This window comes from Channa argus, chromosome 2 (assembly GCF_033026475.1).
Source record: "Channa argus isolate prfri chromosome 2, Channa argus male v1.0, whole genome shotgun sequence".
NCBI lineage: Eukaryota > Metazoa > Chordata > Actinopteri > Anabantiformes > Channidae > Channa > Channa argus.
In genome coordinates this window covers 14607481-14628907 of record NC_090198.1, presented here as the reverse complement: position 1 = coordinate 14628907, position 21427 = coordinate 14607481, and the positions used below count along the sequence as shown (strand labels likewise).

The window sequence follows — 21427 nt, the reverse complement described above, 5'->3', positions numbered from 1 at the left end:
TGAAAGAGTTCAATCAGGTTGGGGTTTTTTTTAATCAACATATAGACCAATTTGGGAGCCACCAACTAATTTTCAGGTCAGACTGCTGCCACATGCATTGTAAGGGAGGCACATTGCCTACCAATGATATAGATTGATATCCAGCAGTCTAAAAAATTGTTTAGTAACACCTTGATTTTATTGCAGATGTATTTTACCATATATATAAAATATATACTTGTGACAAAAAGCTGAACTTTGCTGCAGAAGAGACAAACAATATTGCCTGCATCTTTTAACTATCTGTGGCTTCTGATGTAGTTAAGATAATTCTCAGTTGTCTTAGTTGGTGCAGCAATTGTCCACCAATCCCAGGGTGAGAAAGTGAAAATCAAAATCCAATGAAGCTAAGAAACTGAACAAGACTGTTGCAGAGTACATATGAATGGGTCAGGACTTTGTGACAAGGCTCTCAATGTTGGGTCAGTTTGTTTCTGCCTGGGATTTTGAAAATGTACTGAAAAAAAGGAATCATGATATTTTTTAGTGTGTTGTATTGAAAGTGGAAATTCCAGTATCGTGAGAGCCCTAGTAGCATAATATTTTTTATTTTATTCCTTGTACTTATGCGCAACGTAATGCTGCCTTTTGTGTTTTTGGAAATGGACCATTCAGTACCATTCTAGATTCGTTTTTTGTTGGCATTTTAATTGGACAAAACTGTATGGGGATTCTATCTTTATCTTCAGTGTAAGCTCTGTGTTGAGGCTGATCTATTGGTACCTACAATAAGATTCATACAAATTGTCATGTCTGATTTAAAAATGTAGTGTGAATTAACAAAATGTACACAGATGAAATATGTTTCACTCAGTTGAGTCGCACAACAGATAGATTTTCTGAAATACTTTGAGCCTCTTTAAAGATTGTGTAATGGTAAAGTAACTGACTCAACCCTGACAAGTGGCAGATGGTGAACACCCACAGCATTACAGTAATATATTAAAATGAGTCAGCTTTTGACCTTACAGTGTAGCTCATTTTCCTTGCCATCCTCTCATCGTTTTATTTTCTGTCATGCATGATATAACTAATGTAGTTGCTGTGTAGACTATCCTCTCTGACCTGACCTCTCATCGCTCTGCTGATTATGTGTGTTGGCACCACCAAGAGCACCATTTGGACTTGTGTGTGTGTGTGTGTGTGTGTGTGTGAGTGGTCCATGCCTCTTCTTTATTTGTCCTTAACCTTGTATTATTTGACCCTAGCAGCTCCAGTAATTTGTTTTTTCATTTGTTTAGATAACCTTCAGTAGGTCCCGGGTGTGTCTGTCTTCTTCACTAAGTGATTTAAACTGCTTTCTTTTCTAATTGAAATTATAGCTTAAAAATACTAGTTTGAAACTTGTTTCCTGTCCTGGTTTACAGTTCCTATGTGTGTCTAGATAACTTCTACTAAGTGGTTTTCTCTCTGTTGAACAAGTAGTTGGTTAATTGCTCCGTAGTGTTCTGAAACCTCATTAGTTTTGTTCTTCTTTCAGGGGCACGTGCACCTCGAGCACTTGTGGACCAGAAATCCTCAGTAATCAAGCACAGTCCAACAGTGAAGAGAGAATCGCCTTCTCCCCAGGGTCGTGTCAACAACACAAGGTAATGGAATCTTTCAGATGTACAACTTCTGTCTTGGAACACACTGTATGTACACTGTATGTCAATATCAAGTAATGTGTAATTATTTGGATATGCAAAATATGAAAATATTCAGTGAGAACCAGCAGTTCTTGAAGGAAGTGGTGCAGAGTGTTCTGGATGGTCAGGGAGTTGGCTGGCTCAACATGAAAAAAGTGCGGCGCCTGCTGGAGAATGAGCAGCTTCGTGTCTTTGTGCTAAGTAAGCTGAACAGAGCCATCCAGTCAGAGGAAGATGCCAGGCAAGAGATCATACGTGATGTGGTGAGATGCCTGTTTTCACCCTCCCCACTTTAACCTTAAATTAAATTACTGTATCCATTCTTGTTTCATTATTTCACAAAGCATACTAATATGCAGATTTCTTTCATTCAAGTTTTCCTTTTTTTTTTTTTTTTTTTTTTTTAATTGGCTAAAAAAATACTTCAACAATAAATCTGTTTATCAAAATAGTTGACTCTTGGCAGAGACACAAAAAGCCAACATCAAAAAACTAGTGGTGACGAAGGCAGACTGTTGCATTGCCTTATGTTGAATTTGTCTAGGTCAATATGGGCACATGAACACACCACAAACACAACAACTTATGGCCAATTAGCGCAAACGATTTGCTCTGTGTGAGAGGAAGGGAAATAGGAAGACGTGTGTATATTCAAACCATAAACAAAGCTTGCTCACCATTGTCATACTACACACACTCACATCAGATGGCGTATAGCCACATCTTGTGCAGAATATGTCTGATTAGCTAAGGAGTGACCTTAGGCTTGGTGTGTCAGGGCCCTAAGAGATTCACCAAATTTATCTCAGAAGGCATAATCTGTGCAACATACAGTATTACATGTACTATTATCCTTAGACCATGGAGTGTTGATTGTCTTTTTCTGTCCTATTGAAATCTTTACAAACCTTGTATACTTTGTTTTCAGGAAGTGAGCAGGAAGGTTTACAAAGGCATGTTGGACATCTTGAAGTGCACAGTTTCCAGTCTGGAGCACTCTTACACTAATGCAGGCCTTGGGGGAATGGCTAGTGTCTTTAGCTTGCTGGAAATAGCACGGACACATTATCAAACCAAAGGTGCGTTCCATTTCTTTACCACAGTAACACATGAATTTCCTGCTAAATTGTGTAAAGTACTTGAACTTGACTTCTAAACATTTGTCATTTCCTTTTTTAAACGTTGCACTGAGAAGCATTACAGCAGTGGGCCTATGCTACTAACACTTGTCCATGTCTTTGGCTTGTGTTAAGCTCTAAACCGCATGCTCCATGTTGACTCACCAAAACAATACACTAATTAAGTTTAGCTTGTCATTGTTATACTTCTTTGTCTGATACTGTTAACCCTCTCCCAGTTTAAAACGTCTAATTTTCTTTATGTAATTTTGATGAACTTATTTTAATTTTTTATTTTTTTGGCCCCTTAATTTTGGTAATTTGGTAGACCCAGATAAACGCAAGCGAAGCCCCACAGACAGTGCTGGCAGCCCTGGGAATAAAGAGAGTCCTTCTGGTCGTGTGGAGCCTGCCAAACCTCAGGGCCTTCTGAATATCCCCCACCTGCTGCTGCCACACCACACAACGGGCAAAGGAGCCCACCATTTTGATACCTGGAGTCTGAACGAGGAGAACTTTATTGCCTCGATTGGTGTGTACACCACTCCAGCCCCGGTTGCATGTGCACTGTGAAATCCCCCACCCCACCCCCTACAAGCTCATTAACCTTAAAACCAGTCTACCACCAACACCTCCAGCCGTCTCAAAGAAAGATCCCTTCACTTGTCCCAAACAGATTTTTGGCAGGGTTTATAATATTCCACACACTTTAACTTGAAATACGGGGGGGGAAATCACTCAATGGCAGTGTATAAACAAAGTTGTAAAAATTTGCTCCAGTTTTCTAAACACTAGGGTATTTGTGAGTCTAGAAATCTTTTTCGAAACTAAAAATTGATTTGAAATAGAAATCCAAATTCACTTTTAGGCCTTGCTTATAATACTTCCATTGTAGAGGTGAAGTATCTTTCAAAAGTGTCTGGAATATTTCCTTGTCTCCCAGCCTGGACTGCGTGTGTTTGTCTTCCCTTCCTTAAACATATGTGCCCCTGTTTGCCTCCTTTTTGGAGTTCTGTTGTCAGCCTCTTAGCACCCTGAATGCATGTTTTTGTTTTGGTCTTCCAATATCTAAATCTGCAGTAGTGGATAAGGGAAACCAGAGGTGTGTGCATCGATAGTGAAATCGGTGCCTGTTTTTTGCCTTTACTGCAGGTTTCTGGGAGGCGTGCTGTAGAAAACGGCAGCTCCCTTTGCTCTCAGCATGGAGGGTGGAAGCGTCACTCCCCAGTAAACAGTCCCAGCAAAGAGACAAATTTGACCCCATAAAGCATTTTCTATTGGTTGTCAAATAACCAACGGACTTAAAAAACCTCTAACAATCTCCCACTTTTCTGAGAATTATTCTGGGTCTGTATACAGGGGACACTTTGAATCAGCCACCCTGACACCTCTCCTGCCCGTACCCCCTCTCTTCCTGTTGAAGTTGCACCTTCAATTCTACAGAATGCTGTGAGACTTGCATCCCAGCTTCTGCAACTGCTCCATTTCACCTGCTAGCTAGTCAGCCTCTCAGCGCCATCCCATGCTCTTTTCTGAATAAACCATCATCTCTCTTTCCCCTTTGCTCTGGAGAGCCAGACAAATGAAACCTTATTCCAACATCAGTGTGTGGCTCTCCAGGACTTGGGGGCAGTAGCTCTGGGTGTGTTGTAATGTAGTCACTATTACACACAGCGGATCCAACTGGACAACAAAATACGTCATTTTCATTTTGTCCAGATAAAGTCAAGGCTATATGCAGTCATTACAAAACACCTTCTGTAGTGACAGATTCTCAATACTTAATTTTGTTTTTGTTTTGATTTTTAATGCTCATCCACCATACATGCATTTTCAGCCAGCTCTCTGACTCTCTCTCTGTCTTTCTCTCCTTGCTTGCAATGCATCTTGGGTAGAATTGTGGAGCAAGCACCAGGATAAGCAAAAAGCTATGGAAAAACCTCAGAGTAAGACACTTTTCACACACAAAGAAAAAAAAACCGAGATTGGAGTGTTCCACTGTTGACCTTTTTCCACCCTCTACTTTCTGCATTTTCAAACTCACATTTAGCCTATTTGTAGAGAAATGGATGAAAAGTAGTCTTAATCCTAATGAACATGTCAAAATGAATATCTGGAAAGAATGAATGAAGTGGAGATAATGTGATTGTAGTCTGTTAGTTTCTCTATCTGCTGCATATGATGCTGAATTTCTTATATGCAGCAGTGTTTGTATCCTCTTGTGGTGTTTGCTAAATTTGTGTATGAAAAATAGGGTCATGGCACAGAATTTGTGACAGAGATGTCACTGTGAAAAATTACACCCTTGGTTTAGTTCCAAAATAAAATTGTGATTAAACACATGGGGTCTAATATTGGGTTTACTATTACCCTGTAACGTAATAGTTGTATCTCACAAGCTGGAATACAGAACATGCTGTAGAAGCCAAAATGTGGGGAATATAGTCCTCTAATACAAGTATGTATTTTTATACAACAAAAAACAGACTCATGTCTACATATGATTCTATCTAGCAAAAAATCTTACATGAACTATTATTTCCTTGCCATAAAAACATGGGAATTCTTTTATTTCAGTTAAGCTTAAGCACAAGCAATAAGTAAATTTGGTTTCCAATGTGTGTTTTTTTATTCCCTTGACAACAAGCATCAAGATGAACAGAAATGAATACCTGCTGCCCTGTCCTGCTCTTTTAATTATATTTTTTCCAGTTTCAAGTGGCCTGCCGTAAATGTTCTACTTACAGCCAATATACCACAGTTGCTGGCATGTTTTTAGTATATTGCAAAAGTCAAGTGTCTAAAACAAAACAAAACTGAAAAACAATGAAGTGTCAGGATGTACTTGCCATCATGTCTGCACCTATGGAGGAGGTACAAAACAAAGTACAAATGACACTTGAAACAGAAAATGTCTCCTTTACCGTCCTTCAGTTTGTCTGCATGCCTAACTGCCTGTGTCTGTTTTTGGTGTAAGTTGGACCATATTTGCAGCACTGACAAAAAAATTGTTGCACTCTTGCAGTTTTGTTTTATTTGTAACTTTTGCCAAATGTTATTGCTCACTCTGCTTGCCCCTTCTTCTTCTCACTTCCCTGTTTTATTTTAAACCCTTATTTTTTACTTACTGTGGCACAAGTATTTTTTTACAAAAATTCTAAAAAGAAGATTTAACAAGAGTTTCCTTAACTCTTCAGGTTAGATGTTTTGTAATAATTGTATTTTACAACAGAGGTAGCTTAAGGCTCTTGAGTATTGGATTTCAAGGTCTTTTTACAAATATGAATAAGGTACTATAGTCTTATATTGTATGCTTTGCTATGTCAAGTGTAATGCAGTGTTTAACTAGAGGCTTTGGCACTTTAGATGGATGTAGCGTCAGTGTTGCTGTTCTGTGGTGGCTTTGAGTGAGGTGACTCAGCAAGGTAAGAAGCTAATGCAGTGATGTTCATGAAAACATGCTTATAATCATATATCCTGCAGGGTCTGAAGGAGCAAAGCAGCAGCGCCCCCAGGTGACTGATGCAGAGGAGAAGAAATCACAGATCAGTGCCGACAGTGGGCTCAGTGTCACCTCTGGATCTCAGGTTTGTTCAAGGAGTGTTTTGTGGGAAAGCTTCTTGCTGTTGCCAAGAGGAGATTTGGTGTGTGTGATTCTATGCAGCACATCTAACATTTGTTTATTTTATTTTTTGAATGGGTTTACAGAAGAGCGACACAGAGTCTGTAACAAGCTCTGAGCCACCGATTCTGACAAGAAGCACCAGCCAGGACTCGGAGGCTAGCACAGTGGTAGGGCATGGCCAACTCAGACATTTTGCACACTGGTCCTGGTACCTACATAGTACCTCATAGTTTTATCTATAGATTTTAGGATAATGTTTTTTTTTTTTTTTTGTTAAAAACAAAGGTGGAATTATTACCCCATGTGTTATTAGTGCATTTTTTACAAGTGCATAAATCATACTACTGTCAGTTTGAGGACTGTGATATTCGTGATTAAATTCTGTCCCTATGTGAAATAAGATGGTTTCGAACTTTGTTTACATGGTAATTATCAATTAATACAAATGTTAAAACCTCTTCTTAGGTAGTGTTTTACACTGGAGTTTATATTTTTTTTAATTTTAGATCAGCAATAGCTCTGGAGAGACGCTTGGAGCTGACAGTGACCTGAGCAGCACAGCAGGAGATGGTCTCGGTGGGCGAACTGCTCCTCATTTAACTCAGTCCAGAGGGACTCTTTCTGACAGTGAGATTGAAACCAATCCAGCCACCAGCTCAGTGTTTGTAAGTATGCACCCACAAAATGAGAAAATAATTTTATGGTTCTGAAAAATAGTTTTCTTTTTTTTTCTTTAGTTGATTATCAGCTATTGCCAACAGCTGTAGTTGTAGGTCCAAACAATGGTTAAATTGCACAAAGTTTGTTATTCTCCTTTTCCGTTTGATGTTTAGGTCAACAATTGTTATAGTTGAATGTAAATTTTTGTTAGATGCAGGTGTATAAACACAACCATGTCCTGGTTCCACAGGGAAAGACCCACACTCTAAAACCAGGTACTAAAAATCATATACCTGCTATGGCCAAGGGGCTTCCTGTGCAGCCCATGGAGGACATCAGTATGAGGATTTACCTTTGTGAAGGCCTGCTGGGTATGTTCTGCTGTCTCGTATGGGTATTTTGGATGTTTAAATGTGGAATGTCCTGAATTTCTTCACTAACATTATCTTTTAATCATCTTTTTGTTTTTTCTTTTGAAACAAACAACATTAAAATTAAAAGTTTACTTCCTCCAGGGTACAGAAACCATTGCTAGATGTTGGAATTATTAGTAACCTTTCACAGAACCTGAATTGTGCAACTTATTACTTTGGTTTCGCTATGAACATAACCACGTTGAACTTTTGTTAGCCATGGAAGTATTTAGTTAAAGCAGAAGTCAGACATGTGCTGACCTGCATTTTGTATGTTTTTTATGAAATTGTGAAATGAATGTTGGTGTTTGTTACAAGTTGGAAGGTTATGACCTGGTGTTTTTCTTTTACGGTAACTCTACAGAATATGACTGGTTTTATGTCAACTGAATTAGTGTGCTAGTGTCCTGAGCAAAGTAGAAAATGCACTGCTGTCGGTAGAATACTTAAGAGGTTTTAAATTATGGAGAGGACATTTTTTTAAAAAATATGTAGGCAAGGTACATGCATTAACATCAAAGCCATGAGGGCAACATACACTTGAAAATATTTTTAATGATGATAAATTACAACTGTAGTTGCTACAACTTTAATTGCCGTTTTTTAATTGTAATTTTGTTTTTAGCAAAACAAAATTCAGTGACTTCAGTTCAGCACCTTGTAAATTAAACTACAATCTTCAAAAACAATAAGGCTTGAAAGTCAGTCATAGCCATTTTAGTCTCATTGTCACACATCACTCTAGTAAGATTATTGTTCTTTATATTTAAAAAAAAAAAAAAATTTTTTTTTTGGAAAGATTCCATTGTGAGCTACTAGTTATAAATCCGTGAGTAAATGAGCAGGGTATGTCTTTGTTTGTCCCTGTTGATGCTTCTCTGGTGGCTCTCGGCTCGCTCTGTTCTTGTTTTTGCCATTAAACATACTCACCTCTTTCCCTAACCCTTCTTGCTTTTGCTGGTTTTCTTCCCTCCTGCTGCTCCTCATGGGAAATTTTTCCAGGCCGTGATAAGAGCTCCGTTTGGGATCAACTAGAAGATGCTGCCATGGAAACCTTTTCTCTAAGTAGGGCTAATCTCTTGCCTTTGCCCTTTTTCCTACGCATACTTGCGTGTGTGTTAGGGACACAGGGAGTATATCCTTTATTCACATCACTAGTTCTGTGTTTTTTTTGGGAGTTTTTTCCTATCCAGTGGTCACCTGACTGTTTAAGATGAGATAGGGAAGAAAATGAAATGCAGAATTTGCTCACAGAGAGAAAGCATTGTGTTCACTTTTTCTCGAACTTCTAACATTTATTTTAGTTTTTGCTCTCCTGCAGCACCCAAACATTTAATGTGGTGGCATAGTGGATGAGTGCATATTGCCTTTAAGTGCTGTCATAGATTTAATTATGATTTGAGCATATTGAAAAAAGGCACTAACTGGTAAATAAGATTTTCAAAACTCATAGTGTATGTTTGGGTGAGATGCAAGTAACATTCTGTGTAATGCCCTTAGTCCTCAGAGTTGTTGTGCCCTTTTGTTTTTTCAATATTTTTAGACTACTACACACACACACACACACGCAGGCATGCACAAATATAAGTAGGAAAAGGGCAACTCCTAACAATTTCTAAATTAATGCAGCAGCCAACAAAGAATAAACAAGTGCAACACTCGCTTCTAAATGCTTTGCTGTCCTTAAAATAATGATGGCTTCAAATACCTTTTAGTAATAAGCCTTGGCTCAAAATTTGCTGCTCTACAGTATTATGCAAATAAGTCATGTATGTAAATGCTAATTGACTCTTACAGATTTTACGCTTTTATATACTCTGTAAACTACTTGTTCATTATGTGAAAGCATATTTTCTGAAGACAGTAAAATATTACAGTATTATAGGACTTTATTACTTACTGTACAGTAAATGTAGTAGCAATACAAACAAATTATAGAAGCCTAACATAAAAATGTATAAGGATTAGGTAAATAATTTGTATTGTTGACTCTTTCCACAAAATGTTGACTGTAATAAGAAGTCAGAAGTCACATTGGTCGTAATGGGTCAGCCAGAGAGGGGCCTTAAACCTCTAAAAGAAATGTATTTGACTGGTATGAAAACATTGTATGCTTGTGGCTGCATATGGCATGGCTTTTATTTAAATTGTTCAAATGTTGATGATGATATTGTGAAGCTTGGGGAGATACATGTGTACTGTCTTCATGTGTTTAGGCAAGGAGCGCTCCACTCTTTGGGACCAGGTGCAGTTCTGGGAGGATGCCTATTTAGACGCTGTGATGTTGGAGCGTGAGGGTATGGGGATGGACCAAGGACCCCAAGAGATGATGGAAAGGTTCAGTTTGGCTGATGTTTTATTTTATTTTTCAAACTGTACTATCTGTAGCGAAATAACTACTTAGTGTCACCCTTTTCACAGTTGCAAGATAATTTTGTAATACTGTGTCACGAAACCCCTGCACTATTAATACTTGCTATGTTGCCATTATATGGTAACGCAGATACTTGTCACTTGGAGAACATGATCGCAAACGCTTGGAGGATGATGAAGATAGACTTCTGGGCACTCTGCTGCACAATATGATTGCATACATGCTAATGATGAAAGTAAGGAGCCTTCTTTGTTTTTCAAGATAGTCACAAGTAGTCCTGTCACTACCTTAATACCATGTTTAAGATGTTTACTATCCAATAAGGTCAAGTTTTTGTTTATCTTGTTTTTTAGGTGGACAAAAATGACATCAAGAAGAAAGTGAGGCGTTTAATGGGGAAGTCACACATTGGCCTCACATACAGCCAAGAGATAAATGAGATACTGGACAAACTGGCTCACATGGTCAATATCCCTGTTTGTTTGGTCAGCTAGTTGAAATGTTATGCAGGCTTTACAACCATTTGTAATCATTTGTGTACTGTGTTTTCAGAATGGTCGCGAGCTGTCCATCAGACCCAGTGGAAGCCGTCACATCAAGAAGCAAACATTTGTTGTTCATGCTGGCACTGACACCACAGGAGACATCTTTTTCATGGAGGTGTGCAGACTCTTGCCTGTCTTACAAATTATAAATTATAAGTTGCTTACAGAAGCGTTTTTTTTTTTTTTTTCCCATTAAATATGAGATTATTCTTGAATATCTTCCATCAGGGTTCTATATTTGGTAAGCTGTTGGTAATTTTGTAAATAGAACAGCAAATTCTGAAATGGCCAAGGTCATCTGTGCCCTAGTAGCAGAATGGGCTAAGCTTTTTCCTGGGACACACTTATTATCGAGATGGGCCTTTGTCTGTCATTTTTGTTTAATATCTTTTCCGCTGTGTTTATTCATCGATTCATCAACTACTTTTATTACTATTAAATATTTAAGTACACTAAGTTTGCTGTGTCAAAGGCTATACACCAACTACAAAAGATGTAAAAACCTCTAATCTAATCTAGACTCTAGTCTAATCTCTGACTAATTCTATTTTAAACATTTTAAGGTTTGTGATGACTGTATAGTCCTGCGCAGCAACATTGGCACAGTTTACGAACGCTGGTGGTATGAAAAGCTCATCAACATGACCTATTGCCCCAAGACCAAGGTGCTGTGTCTCTGGAGACGCAATGGCCAAGAGACGCAGCTCAACAAGTTTTATACTAAAAAGGTCAGAAATAACATATTTTCATTCTGTGCTTGTACTAACTCGAGCAGAATATGGTTTAGTTATTTAAAAGAACTTTTCTCCCTCTGCCCTTCAGTGTCGTGAACTATACTACTGTGTCAAAGACAGTATGGAGAGAGCTGCAGCAAGACAGCAAAGCATTAAACCAGGTATGGAGTGAGTTATTTGTCCAACCCTAACTTTGTCCTTTTGGTGCACTTTTGTTCTTCCTTTTTTCTTTTAGCAATGTATTGTTACTTCTTCTTTTTGTCTTTTTGACATTTTTAAAAAAGCTGGGCATAGTTTCTGACACAGATGTTCAAATGTGGACAAGTAGTGAAATGCTACAAATATCTTAGTTTTGGGCTCATGGTTAAAAATATATTTTTGATACAGCAAAAAAAAAAGCACAAAATATTGTCAAGATTAATTTATTGTTAAAACTAAAAAGTTGAATCTCCTGTGAGGACAGCATTTTAAAATTATGTTTACTGTTATAACATTAGTTATTAAATAAAATGTAAACAGAAATTACATATCTCATTAGTGTGCCCTGTATTTTCCATATGCAGTCAACCTGTTAAGGTTTGGAGATTTGTGGGATTTTGTTATGTGCACTGGCTCTGAACTTCAGGCGTGGTTTCCTGCAGGTCCGGAGCTGGGAGGAGAGTTTCCTGTTCAGGACATGAAAACTGGGGAAGGTGGACTGCTACAGGTCACATTGGAAGGAATCAACCTTAAATTCATGCACAGCCAGGTAAGAGGCCAGTACCACAGCAGAGAAAGTGCTTCTCATCTCACTCAAGGGCAGGAAAATAAAAATCACTCATGATGGTTCAGACTGTCATTCTGTCAACTTTTATGTTTGTCTCTCCCTTTGCCTCTGTATCATTTCCTTTCATCTGGTGGCATCTTCCTCTAATATCATCAACATAGATTGTAGTCAAAGACCAGCTTACAAGATGTTTGATTGGCATGTACAGAAACTTGATGTTTTAGAGGAAGAATTTGTGTTTTGCTTTAGCTTTTTTGGATTTGCTTTTTTAGTTTCAGATTGAGTTTGTGCGAGTGTCTTTGTAAGCATGCATCTTCCAAAACAGTATTAACACATCCCTTCACACAAATTTCTTTCGACATCTGTAGTGCTCAATCCTCATCTTCATTTACTGTGTGTGAGGAATTGGCGTGTTATTGTATGTGTGTGTTGTGCATAAGTGGTGAGATGGATGACCTTGAGCAAAGACTTTTCATTAATAATTGGCTATTTAATAGCAACTTTCACATTTACATTTGGACCCTTGAACATTGGCATGTTTGTCTTCTTGTCTATGCACCTAGTGATAGTTGGGGTTCCTTTATTTCTTTAGGTGCATTCAGTACTATGACTGAACGGTGTACTGTAGCCGAGTAGACTTAGAAGTGACCCCCCCCCCCCCCCCCCCCCCCCGAAGGATCAGGCATTCACTGCAGCTATTACACTAAAGATTTTGAGCAGCTTAGAAGGAACTAAACAGTGAGGTATTACCAGATCTCTAACTGTATTTAGCCATGCAGACAGTTTCGGTAAAATTTCTAGTCATCCAGCCTATTACAATAGACATTAATGAATTTGTTGTTTGTTTGTTTTTTTGGTGCCTACAAAATTTAATATCACGTATTCACCAGTGACACTGGTAATAGCTAAAGCTTAAACAGCAGCTTAAAATAAATCTTCCATAATTATCATGTATGTATACTCTCTGGCTACTCCATTAGGTACACCTATCCAATCTAATGAAGTCTAATACAGTAGCTCTGCCTACTTTTACAAGGTTATGATTTCTGTTTATAATTTAAAACTTAAGAATGGTGATAATTCTACTGTGTTTATTATTAGGGTCATTCACTCATACAGTGGAGTCGGACTGGACTGCATTATATTAGGAAGTGGGTCTAATGTTTTGTTCCTCTTATTCAAAACATCAGGACCACCTCTTTAATATATATATCCACCACCCACTATGACCTTAGTAATAAACACATAGTGTAAAACCAGGGAATGTTGGCAAATGCTCAGACAGTGCAAGATTTAATATACATTTTGATCAGTAATTAGACATGAATCCGCATTTTAATTTATGGGCAAATAAAACTAAAACATCCTGCTTGGCCAGACAGTGTATTAAATGAGGGGGCAAAACATTAGAGAAATGGTTGTCAAATAATATAATGCACTCCAGTACGATGCCGCCACCCACTATGCCATTAATAGTAAACACAGAGTCTGAAAGTTGGGAATGTTGGAGCATTTTCTTTTTTCCATTCAGGGTTTAAAGAATATGTTAAGAACAGTTTTTTTAAATACAAAAAAATGGTTTCATTTAAATTTGACAATTCGATTTTAAAGGTGTTGTAAATTATATTTTAACTGAATCAAATAAAGAAATCGGTCATATTGAAAAAGCCACAGATTCAGTCTCCCAAGTTCTACAGGGCACTTTAGCATCTTTCAGCTCATTATGTAGATTTATTTTATTTAATTATTTTTTGTTAGAGTTGTCAGATTGTTTGCCGATCAGCTTATGAAAACACTCCTGCAAATAATGTTGTTGAGTCATACTTTGAAGTAGTTGTAGGAATCCTTCATCAAGGGCTTTATTTAGCATTGTTTTTTTATTTATTTATTTTTTTAAGACAACATTATGTTGAGTGGGCAGCAGGTCGGGTTGTGGACAGCTCAGCAGGGAGATGGTGTTGAAGGTGACAACCTACATTGTAGCAAATCAGTGACTGCCCTCATTTATCTGTTCTGCTGTGTGAGCAAGTAGTGTTGGTGCCAGCCCTTGTTGCTGGAGGAGGAGGCATGGAGGGCTCTGGGGGACTGAGATGTTTAAAGTCCAGGAAAACAAAGGTGAATCCAGCTCTCAATACCCTGGTCAAACCTCTAGTCCTCTTATTTTCATTTATTTATTTATTTCTATTTCATCGTTTATGGGATTCTTCTTGTGGTGGGTTTTTCATATTGGCTCTGGGAACTTCTTACTGTAGCTACAGTCTTGATTTGAATCCGTACGAGGCTCCTGTGGATAGTTTTGGAGTGTCGTCGAGTGTTTGTGCTCTTCTGTCCGATAATAATCCAAACCATTTCTCTCCCATGCTCTCTCCCCCTGCAAGGAGCGGAAGGTACACAACCTCTGCTGTGTTTGCTTATTAGCAGTTACATCTTATTGGGTTCCTTTTGTTTTGTCTGTCTTTAGTTTTTTCTGTTGTTGCTGTATGGCAAATCTATTTTTGTGTCTTTGTCTACATTTTTATATAGAACTTCCATGTATGCATCATGTGGGCCATATTGCATTTCTGAGCATAAAGACAAATGATTATTTAAACTACCTTTCCTGTTTACATAAAAACATAAAAACTAAATTTCCAGTTGTGATGCATTTCATTGATAAAGTTAGTGATTTTGAATTGGTTTCAAGCTGAATATTTAATTTATTCTCATTTAACCCCTGCCCATGTATGTGTGTGATCATGGAAACTTCTCATAGTGTGCTTTTCTTTTTTTTTGTTAGCTTTTAAAAGCTTGCATTCTATGTGTAGTTTGTTTTATTTTTACCTTTCATACTAAACAAAAACAAGTTAAATATGGTTAAATCTTAAAAATGATGTGTTTACTTTTCATCCAGTGTTGTTGAGTTAATAATGTTCTGTCTTGTTTTGTTTGTTTTTTGTTTGTGTTTAGGTTTTCATAGAGCTGAGTCACATTAAAAAGTGCAATACAGTGAAGGGAGTCTTTGTCCTGGAGGAATTTGGTAATTACACCATCTATTGATTCTAAGCCTGTACACAGCACAGCAGTAACTCAGTTTCATGGCAAATGTATTGATGAGAGCTAATAAAAGTTCACTAAATTGGATACTCGCTCTCATCGAGGAACATTGAGACACTAATGTGACTGTGCAGCTGATTAAGTGAGTGATGGATTCCTCACATGGTTTTATTTTAGTCACGTTGTAGAGCTCAAGTTTAGAGGAAGCAATTCATTTAGTTGATACAGAGGGGCAGAGGTGGTGAGAGAAACAGTTTGTACAGTGAAAAAAAGTTTGAGCACAGTCAGCCTTGTTGCAATAAATATGGGCAAAAATTTTAATCAAGAAAAGCAATGTCAGTTCAGCTTTGGAGGTGAATGAAGAACTTAACGTCTTCTGAACACAAGTAATTCATAGTATAGGTTCAAAAACAGCATTTCATGATTTAGATAAAACCGTGGATAATTTATTGCTTCTAATGCCAACGAATATCCTGGTGTCTTAAAGAGAAAATACAATGTTCGCCCTACAGTATATGTTTACTTATATACCATATATGTCACATCCAATGATATGACCACAGCCTTTAACAACTATTGTCTGGTTATTTATTCTTGCTCTTAATTTATAGTATTTTTACTGTATAAAAACTACATTGATTTTTATAATGAAACCACCAGGTGGTATTAATGTTGTGGTTAGTCAGTGTATTGATTTACAAACGATTCACGAACATCTAATATTAATTCAATTCAATTCAATTCAACTTTATTTATATAGCGCCAATTCACAACAAAGTCATCTCAGGGCACTTTACAGAATAAAGTCAAGATTCTAAAGATGTATAAAGAGAACCCAACAATTCCCCCGGAGCAAGCCATTAATAACAAACACATTACAATTATTGTCATTTTATTTGAGTGAGTCCCACACAAGACTCACCCAACACTAATATATGTTGATGAAGTCAAACGTCAACAAATGCACTATTTATTTCAATTGGAGTGATGTATTCTCATAGTGCCCAGCTATTTAAGAAGAAGCTCAGCATTTTTAACATTTGAAACTATTGACCCGTTCTTTGTGTAGACCGTTACAGACTGGAGAAGTCAGAATGTATTGCACAAACAGACTTAAGTTACTGGATGTTTTGTACCACCAGTTTTAGGAGCACTGGATTAGGATTTTTCCTACATTGAAAAAAAAACCTGAAATTAGCAGCAAGTGTGAAAATGCCAGAAACATCAGCAACACTTTTTTTTTTTTTTTTTTTAATTAAAGTTTTAACTAGGTCAACTCCTGTAGCTGTGTAATTGGGTTTCCTGGGCAATAAACATCTCTCACTGATCTTCAGCAAAAAATAAATTGCAGTTTAAACCTTAAACCCCAGTGATAAAATGACACACACCTTATTTGTCTACACTGATTTACATAGATGCGCACACAGAATTACAAAATGTACGTGTTACTAAAATAATACTACTAAAGACAGTGTAACTGCCTTATTTTGAAAAGACATGAGTAGAACCTAATAGAGGGCCCACATTCCTATATTTGTATTAGATCGTACCAAAGGATGAAATGGTTTAAACATTTATTAAATAGCTACATTTTGGTAAAAGTGAGACTTGGTGTTGAGGATTGGAAATGACCGATGGGAAGAAGAGGGTTGAAGGGTTGAGTGTGTGCAGCTGTGTTCAGCCTGTAGTGAAATAGTTTGAAAGTTGAGGGCCCCATTTGCTTTATGAAAGGAGTCAAACACTCTGACTGACAGTAGTGCAGTGCAGTATGTGGTGGTCAGAGGGTGTGATGGAGTGCCAGGCTGGGTTACTGCTGTGTCTCTGTGCTGCTTTTGTAATGTTGCCCTCATCTTTGCCACTATGAAAACCTTCATTCTCCAGCAGGTAAAGTGTTGTCACCTTTCTCCTTTCTTATTCAAACGAGTTCTGTGCAGAATATAAGCTCTTGATCCTTTCACCTGTTTTTTTTTTTTTTTTGTTCATACCAAGAATTCTTCTCTGCTTTCCTCTGCATCACTTGCTTTTCTTTTCGGAGATCACCCCAGACTCACTCTCATCACTCTGTGACAGTCTGCCTGTGTATCTAAGATAGTGATGATCTTTGGTGACATTTTTTTTTTGGGGGGGGGTAATTTCCCAGCTCCTTCATTTGTCCTGATGTCAGCCTCATCTCTGCTGTCGGTTCACAGTTACTAATGAAAAGTCCATCTGTCCTCTGGACAGTTACATGGTCCTGGGTCAAAGGATTTTGGCCTCTTGTATCTGCTTCTTGTGATGTCTTTTACCTTTTATTTTATTGGGATGGTTGTTGCGGGGGAGGTTGTCATATTTCTGTTCTTGTGGTTCTTCTTTTTCATATTTCAAATTTTACAACATTTGCAGTCTCTAGTTATGAAACATTTGTGTTTTTACTTGTCCATTTTGTGGGCCATGAACGCATCACAACTACAGCAGTCACAAACCAAATTGAATCCTTTATCTTTTCAAACTGATTTCACTGTTTTTAAACTAGCCATTCACAAATTATGAATAAAATTATGAAATCTCATCTTTTAATTAGACCGAATATTAATATATTTTAACACCTGATTTTGAAGTAGACAAGCCCGTTTTGCCCTCATCACCCTCACCATCACCATCAGTCTAAAGTTCAGTACAACTTAGTGACTGTTATGTTGGATTCTTGGCACATGTCCCATTTGACACATTAACCCTTGTAACCCCCAAAACTCTCAAACGTGAACTTACTGAGGTTTCTGCTGCCTTTGAATTGTCTGTTTTGTCTCTTGCATCGACGTAGTTCCTGAAACTAAAGAAGTGGTGATCCACAAGTACAAGACCCCCATGGTGAGTCCTCATGTCTTTTGGCAGTCATGCTTTGTACCAGTGCATGTGGTATACTAGTAACAAAAATGTGCACGGCAGAAAAATGTGCCTCACACAATTAACATATAGTGCATCTCTGCAAAGGTGACAGACAATGGTAGTGCAATTTGAGTCAGATTTGAATGGAACATTAACATGAAGTCTGTGAGCAGAAGCTATAATGAAAACCCTTAACACTTACTTTAGAAATGTCAGAAATAGTAGTGAAGCAGCTTGAACTCCCTGTGCACATTGAAGTATTACTGCGTACTAGTGTTTGGCCCTTTGCTCACTTAGGTCACTTCTGTTATCTTCACTGCTGATTGCCGGGGGGGGGGGGATAAGAGTCTGCATTAATGTGGGCATTTTGATTAGAGGATAATACAAAAATCGGGTAAATCGGGTTGGAGGCCATCACACCAGGTGCAGCTTTATTTATATGCAGCTGTAAATGAGAAAATAAAAAAAGTTGTAGTAGCTCTAAGAATGAACAACTTACAGTCATGCTCAAACATTAGTGCTCCCTCTGTTAATTCTGTGATATTTTGGGTAAAAACATAATAAAAATTGTCTGATCTTAGTGGGTGTTAGCATTAGGCAAATACAAAAACGAGATTAACAAGATATAACCTTTTTCACTGTGCCATTATATATTCAACACATAAACATGTGGATCCCTTTACTGCTTCTATAAGATGTAAGAGGGAAAGTTGCAGTCGGGTGCTGGTAATCTTCAGTTTTTAGTTAATTTAACTTTAGCAGGTCTGCGGACTTCTATAAAAACAGAAGTTTTGGCAGTTTGCTGCCTTGGAGCGTTCAGGTGTGTGTGTGAACACAAGGCCGAGTGGGAAAGACATAAGCAATGATCTTAGAGAAGCAATTCTTGCTGCACATACATTTGGGCTGGTTCTGCAGCTACAGGACCTGGGCGCAGCTTGCAGTCACTGAGTCAACCATGAGCTCGTCTCTCTATCTTAGCATTCTAGAGGCAAATGTCAGGGCATCAGTCTGAAAGCTAAAGCTTGGCCGAAATTGAATTAGACCAGACCTCAACCCAGTTGAAATTTTGTGGTGGGACCTTAAGAGAACTGTTCATAAGTTAATGCCCAAAAATATCAATGAACTGCAATAATGTTGTAAATTAAAAAAAGATCTAGTAATCATTTTCGGTATGACCTTTTTTTTGGGGGGGGCTTTATTTTTGTAAACTAATGGCAGTGTGAAAAAAGTTACATGTTTTTTGTCTGAGACCTGTTAAGATCAGATAATGATAAGAGAGAGAGAGAGAGAGAATAAATGAAGAATAAACTTAAACTTTCAAAAATGCCTGCACATGTAACATCATTTGGTATCAGTTTTGTTGAGTAAGGCCTTCTTACACTGGGATTTTGGGCTGTCTGAGATGCAAGTTGACAGTGAAGTCATTAATCCAAAATTGTGGTTCAAACATGCCCACCACAGAGACAAATATGTGGGGGCATCAGTTTAGTTAATGCAAATGTGCACAAGGAGGAAACACATTAAAGTTGCTGTAAACTAAAGTTTTGTTCTCCCTCTGCAGGCGAATCAGATCTGTTACTCGGTTCTCTGCCTTTTCTCCTACGTGGCGGCCGTGAAGGGAAAGGAGGCGGAAGGAAAAACCAAGACCCTGTCACCAAGGCCCGTTCCTAGCTAGTCTACACCCAGTGCCCCCCCCTCCCCCCCCCCGTCATTGGTGTGCCTCTCTACTTGAAATGGCATCTAGGCTCTAAAAACAGACTTTGGACAATCCCTGACTTTATTCTAAGCACACAATTCCTGCTCCTTCCTTCTGTAGATATAAACCTAAGAACCTTTTTAGATCTTATTGTGTAGACGTGTTTGGTCTGTGATGTTGTGTAAATAAACTCTTCGTTGTCCTCCTGATGTTCTGAACAACTAGCTAAATGTTTGGCCGTTTCTTCATGTGGAAGAAGTTACGCCCCCTCTTCTCCTCTCCGTGAAAGTCTTTGCTGTTCCCATTGCCAAGGCCCCAATGTTTTAACCCATAGGAAATGTGAGGGACAGCCCCGAGGCACAGAGTGCATGCAGGTCCCGTGCACAGCCTTGACATTCACTACAGAGCCGCTCACCCTGCCCCAAACGCATCTCCATATGACTGTGAGACTTATTCTGTGATATGTGGTTACTGTAAAGTTCCAGTCTGTCCAAGTTTAAACTGGTGAAACATCCGGAGACCCCCTTGTAGTGCAGGGTGTCCCATACTGAAAATGCTACTGTATACTGCAGCAGAGCATCGCATGTAAACGCTTCTTCAGGTGTTTGAATCCTAAAATAATGTGTTGTCTTGCCCTGTATCAGCCTGCACAGCTGAATTACTGTTCTAGTTCTACTGTAAAATTTCTTGTCTGTGGTCTGCTGTTATCAAGTGCATGTTACTATGAGGATAAAAAAATAAATATTATATATATTTCTATATATAGTATTTATTTAATATAAATATATCAACTGTACATTTCTCTGGAAAAAGCTACAAATTCTTGAGTTACTAGATGTGCAATACTTAATAAGTAGTTAGCCATTGCCAGATTAGGAGTTATCTGGCTTTCACAGTGGAGAATGTAAGAAAGAAACTTTTTTTTTCTATAGTGCATATTGATTGGATTTGATGACATCATTGTGACATGACTGTTTAAGGTTAGTCTTTTAAAAGGTAAATCAATTACATCTCACGTGGCAAAAAAACAACTGCTGTGTTGCTCTCTGTGGGTGTTTTGCAATGAGACCATGTTGCCAATCAGCAGTGTCACTTCAGGTGTTTTAAGCTACAGCAGGTTGAGGAGATATGTCAGCGCCATTGACTTTTGTTTTTAATTTCTAAATACGGGGTGAACATTTCTGATGGTCAACATTTATGATGAATTGACTAAGACTGAATAACAACAAATTTGGAGAAAGTGTTGACTCCTCTGATAAGTGACTGGATTGTGACACAGAGTTATTGCAAATTCACAGCAGTAGTTTTCGGTCCTGTGAAAACTGTCGATTTACTGTTCAGACACATTGGAGCTTACAGCTGTGGTCATCTGCTGTCTTAATGTTATTTCTGTTCAGTGATAGTAAATAACTGTTTAATCTGGCCCCATTACCTTTAACTGTGTGTGTGTGTGTGTGTGTGTGTGTGTGTGTGTGTGCACATGTGTGTGCACGTGAGCATGTGCATTCATGTGGTGAACAGTTTCTCCGGATCAGCAATATATCAGTACAGGATTATCAATGGAAGATGTTTTATTTTCATTCTGACATGCTTGTATTTTTTAGTAATTTGACTCTGCAAAGGTAAATAATTAGGCTATTGAGAAGATGCTAGTGAATGAATGTGTTACACCACATTGTGGTGTGAATAAGACAGAACTTGACCTGGGGAAAAAATGCAAAAGTGGTTAAGGAATGGGACACATCTTTGCTTAATTTTTTTAAACTGGATTATTACAAATCTTCTCTGTTTGACCAGCTGCTGTAATGAGAAAGAAAGAAAATAGATGTCAGGTGTAAGTATTCCAGTATCTGAAAGGTATTTATAGAATATGTACAGCTTTGGCAATACAATAAAGTTGTCCCGAATGAAGCTCTGTGTAATTTGTTGTC

The 21427-nt window shown here is 38.0% G+C and overlaps 1 protein-coding gene across 25 annotated transcripts in view; it reads left to right on the top strand.

The window, feature by feature from the left end:
• madd (MAP-kinase activating death domain) overlaps positions 1 to 21407 on the top strand; it is a 46468-nt gene extending 25061 nt beyond the window's left edge. For 7 of the 25 annotated variants that reach the window (XM_067495670.1, XM_067495666.1, XM_067495664.1 and 4 more), the window contains 20 exons: positions 1520 to 1628; positions 1744 to 1930; positions 2596 to 2746; positions 3114 to 3317; positions 4681 to 4731; positions 6269 to 6372; positions 6494 to 6577; positions 6917 to 7075; positions 7321 to 7441; positions 8486 to 8548; positions 9700 to 9820; positions 9987 to 10092; positions 10211 to 10321; positions 10410 to 10517; positions 10966 to 11130; positions 11225 to 11297; positions 11778 to 11884; positions 14849 to 14918; positions 17736 to 17782; positions 19362 to 21407. In XM_067495670.1, coding sequence (XP_067351771.1) covers positions 1520 to 1628; positions 1744 to 1930; positions 2596 to 2746; positions 3114 to 3317; positions 4681 to 4731; positions 6269 to 6372; positions 6494 to 6577; positions 6917 to 7075; positions 7321 to 7441; positions 8486 to 8548; positions 9700 to 9820; positions 9987 to 10092; positions 10211 to 10321; positions 10410 to 10517; positions 10966 to 11130; positions 11225 to 11297; positions 11778 to 11884; positions 14849 to 14918; positions 17736 to 17782; positions 19362 to 19475 — 2255 coding nt within the window. In that variant the 3' untranslated portion in view covers positions 19476 to 21407. The remainder of the gene's footprint in view (positions 1 to 1519; positions 1629 to 1743; positions 1931 to 2595; positions 2747 to 3113; positions 3318 to 4680; positions 4732 to 6268; positions 6373 to 6493; positions 6578 to 6916; positions 7076 to 7320; positions 7442 to 8485; positions 8549 to 9699; positions 9821 to 9986; positions 10093 to 10210; positions 10322 to 10409; positions 10518 to 10965; positions 11131 to 11224; positions 11298 to 11777; positions 11885 to 14848; positions 14919 to 17735; positions 17783 to 19361) is intronic. The other 18 variants (XM_067495679.1, XM_067495676.1, XM_067495685.1 and 15 more) reach the window with 9 other exon arrangements.
• Positions 21408 to 21427: the final 20 nt, after the last annotated feature.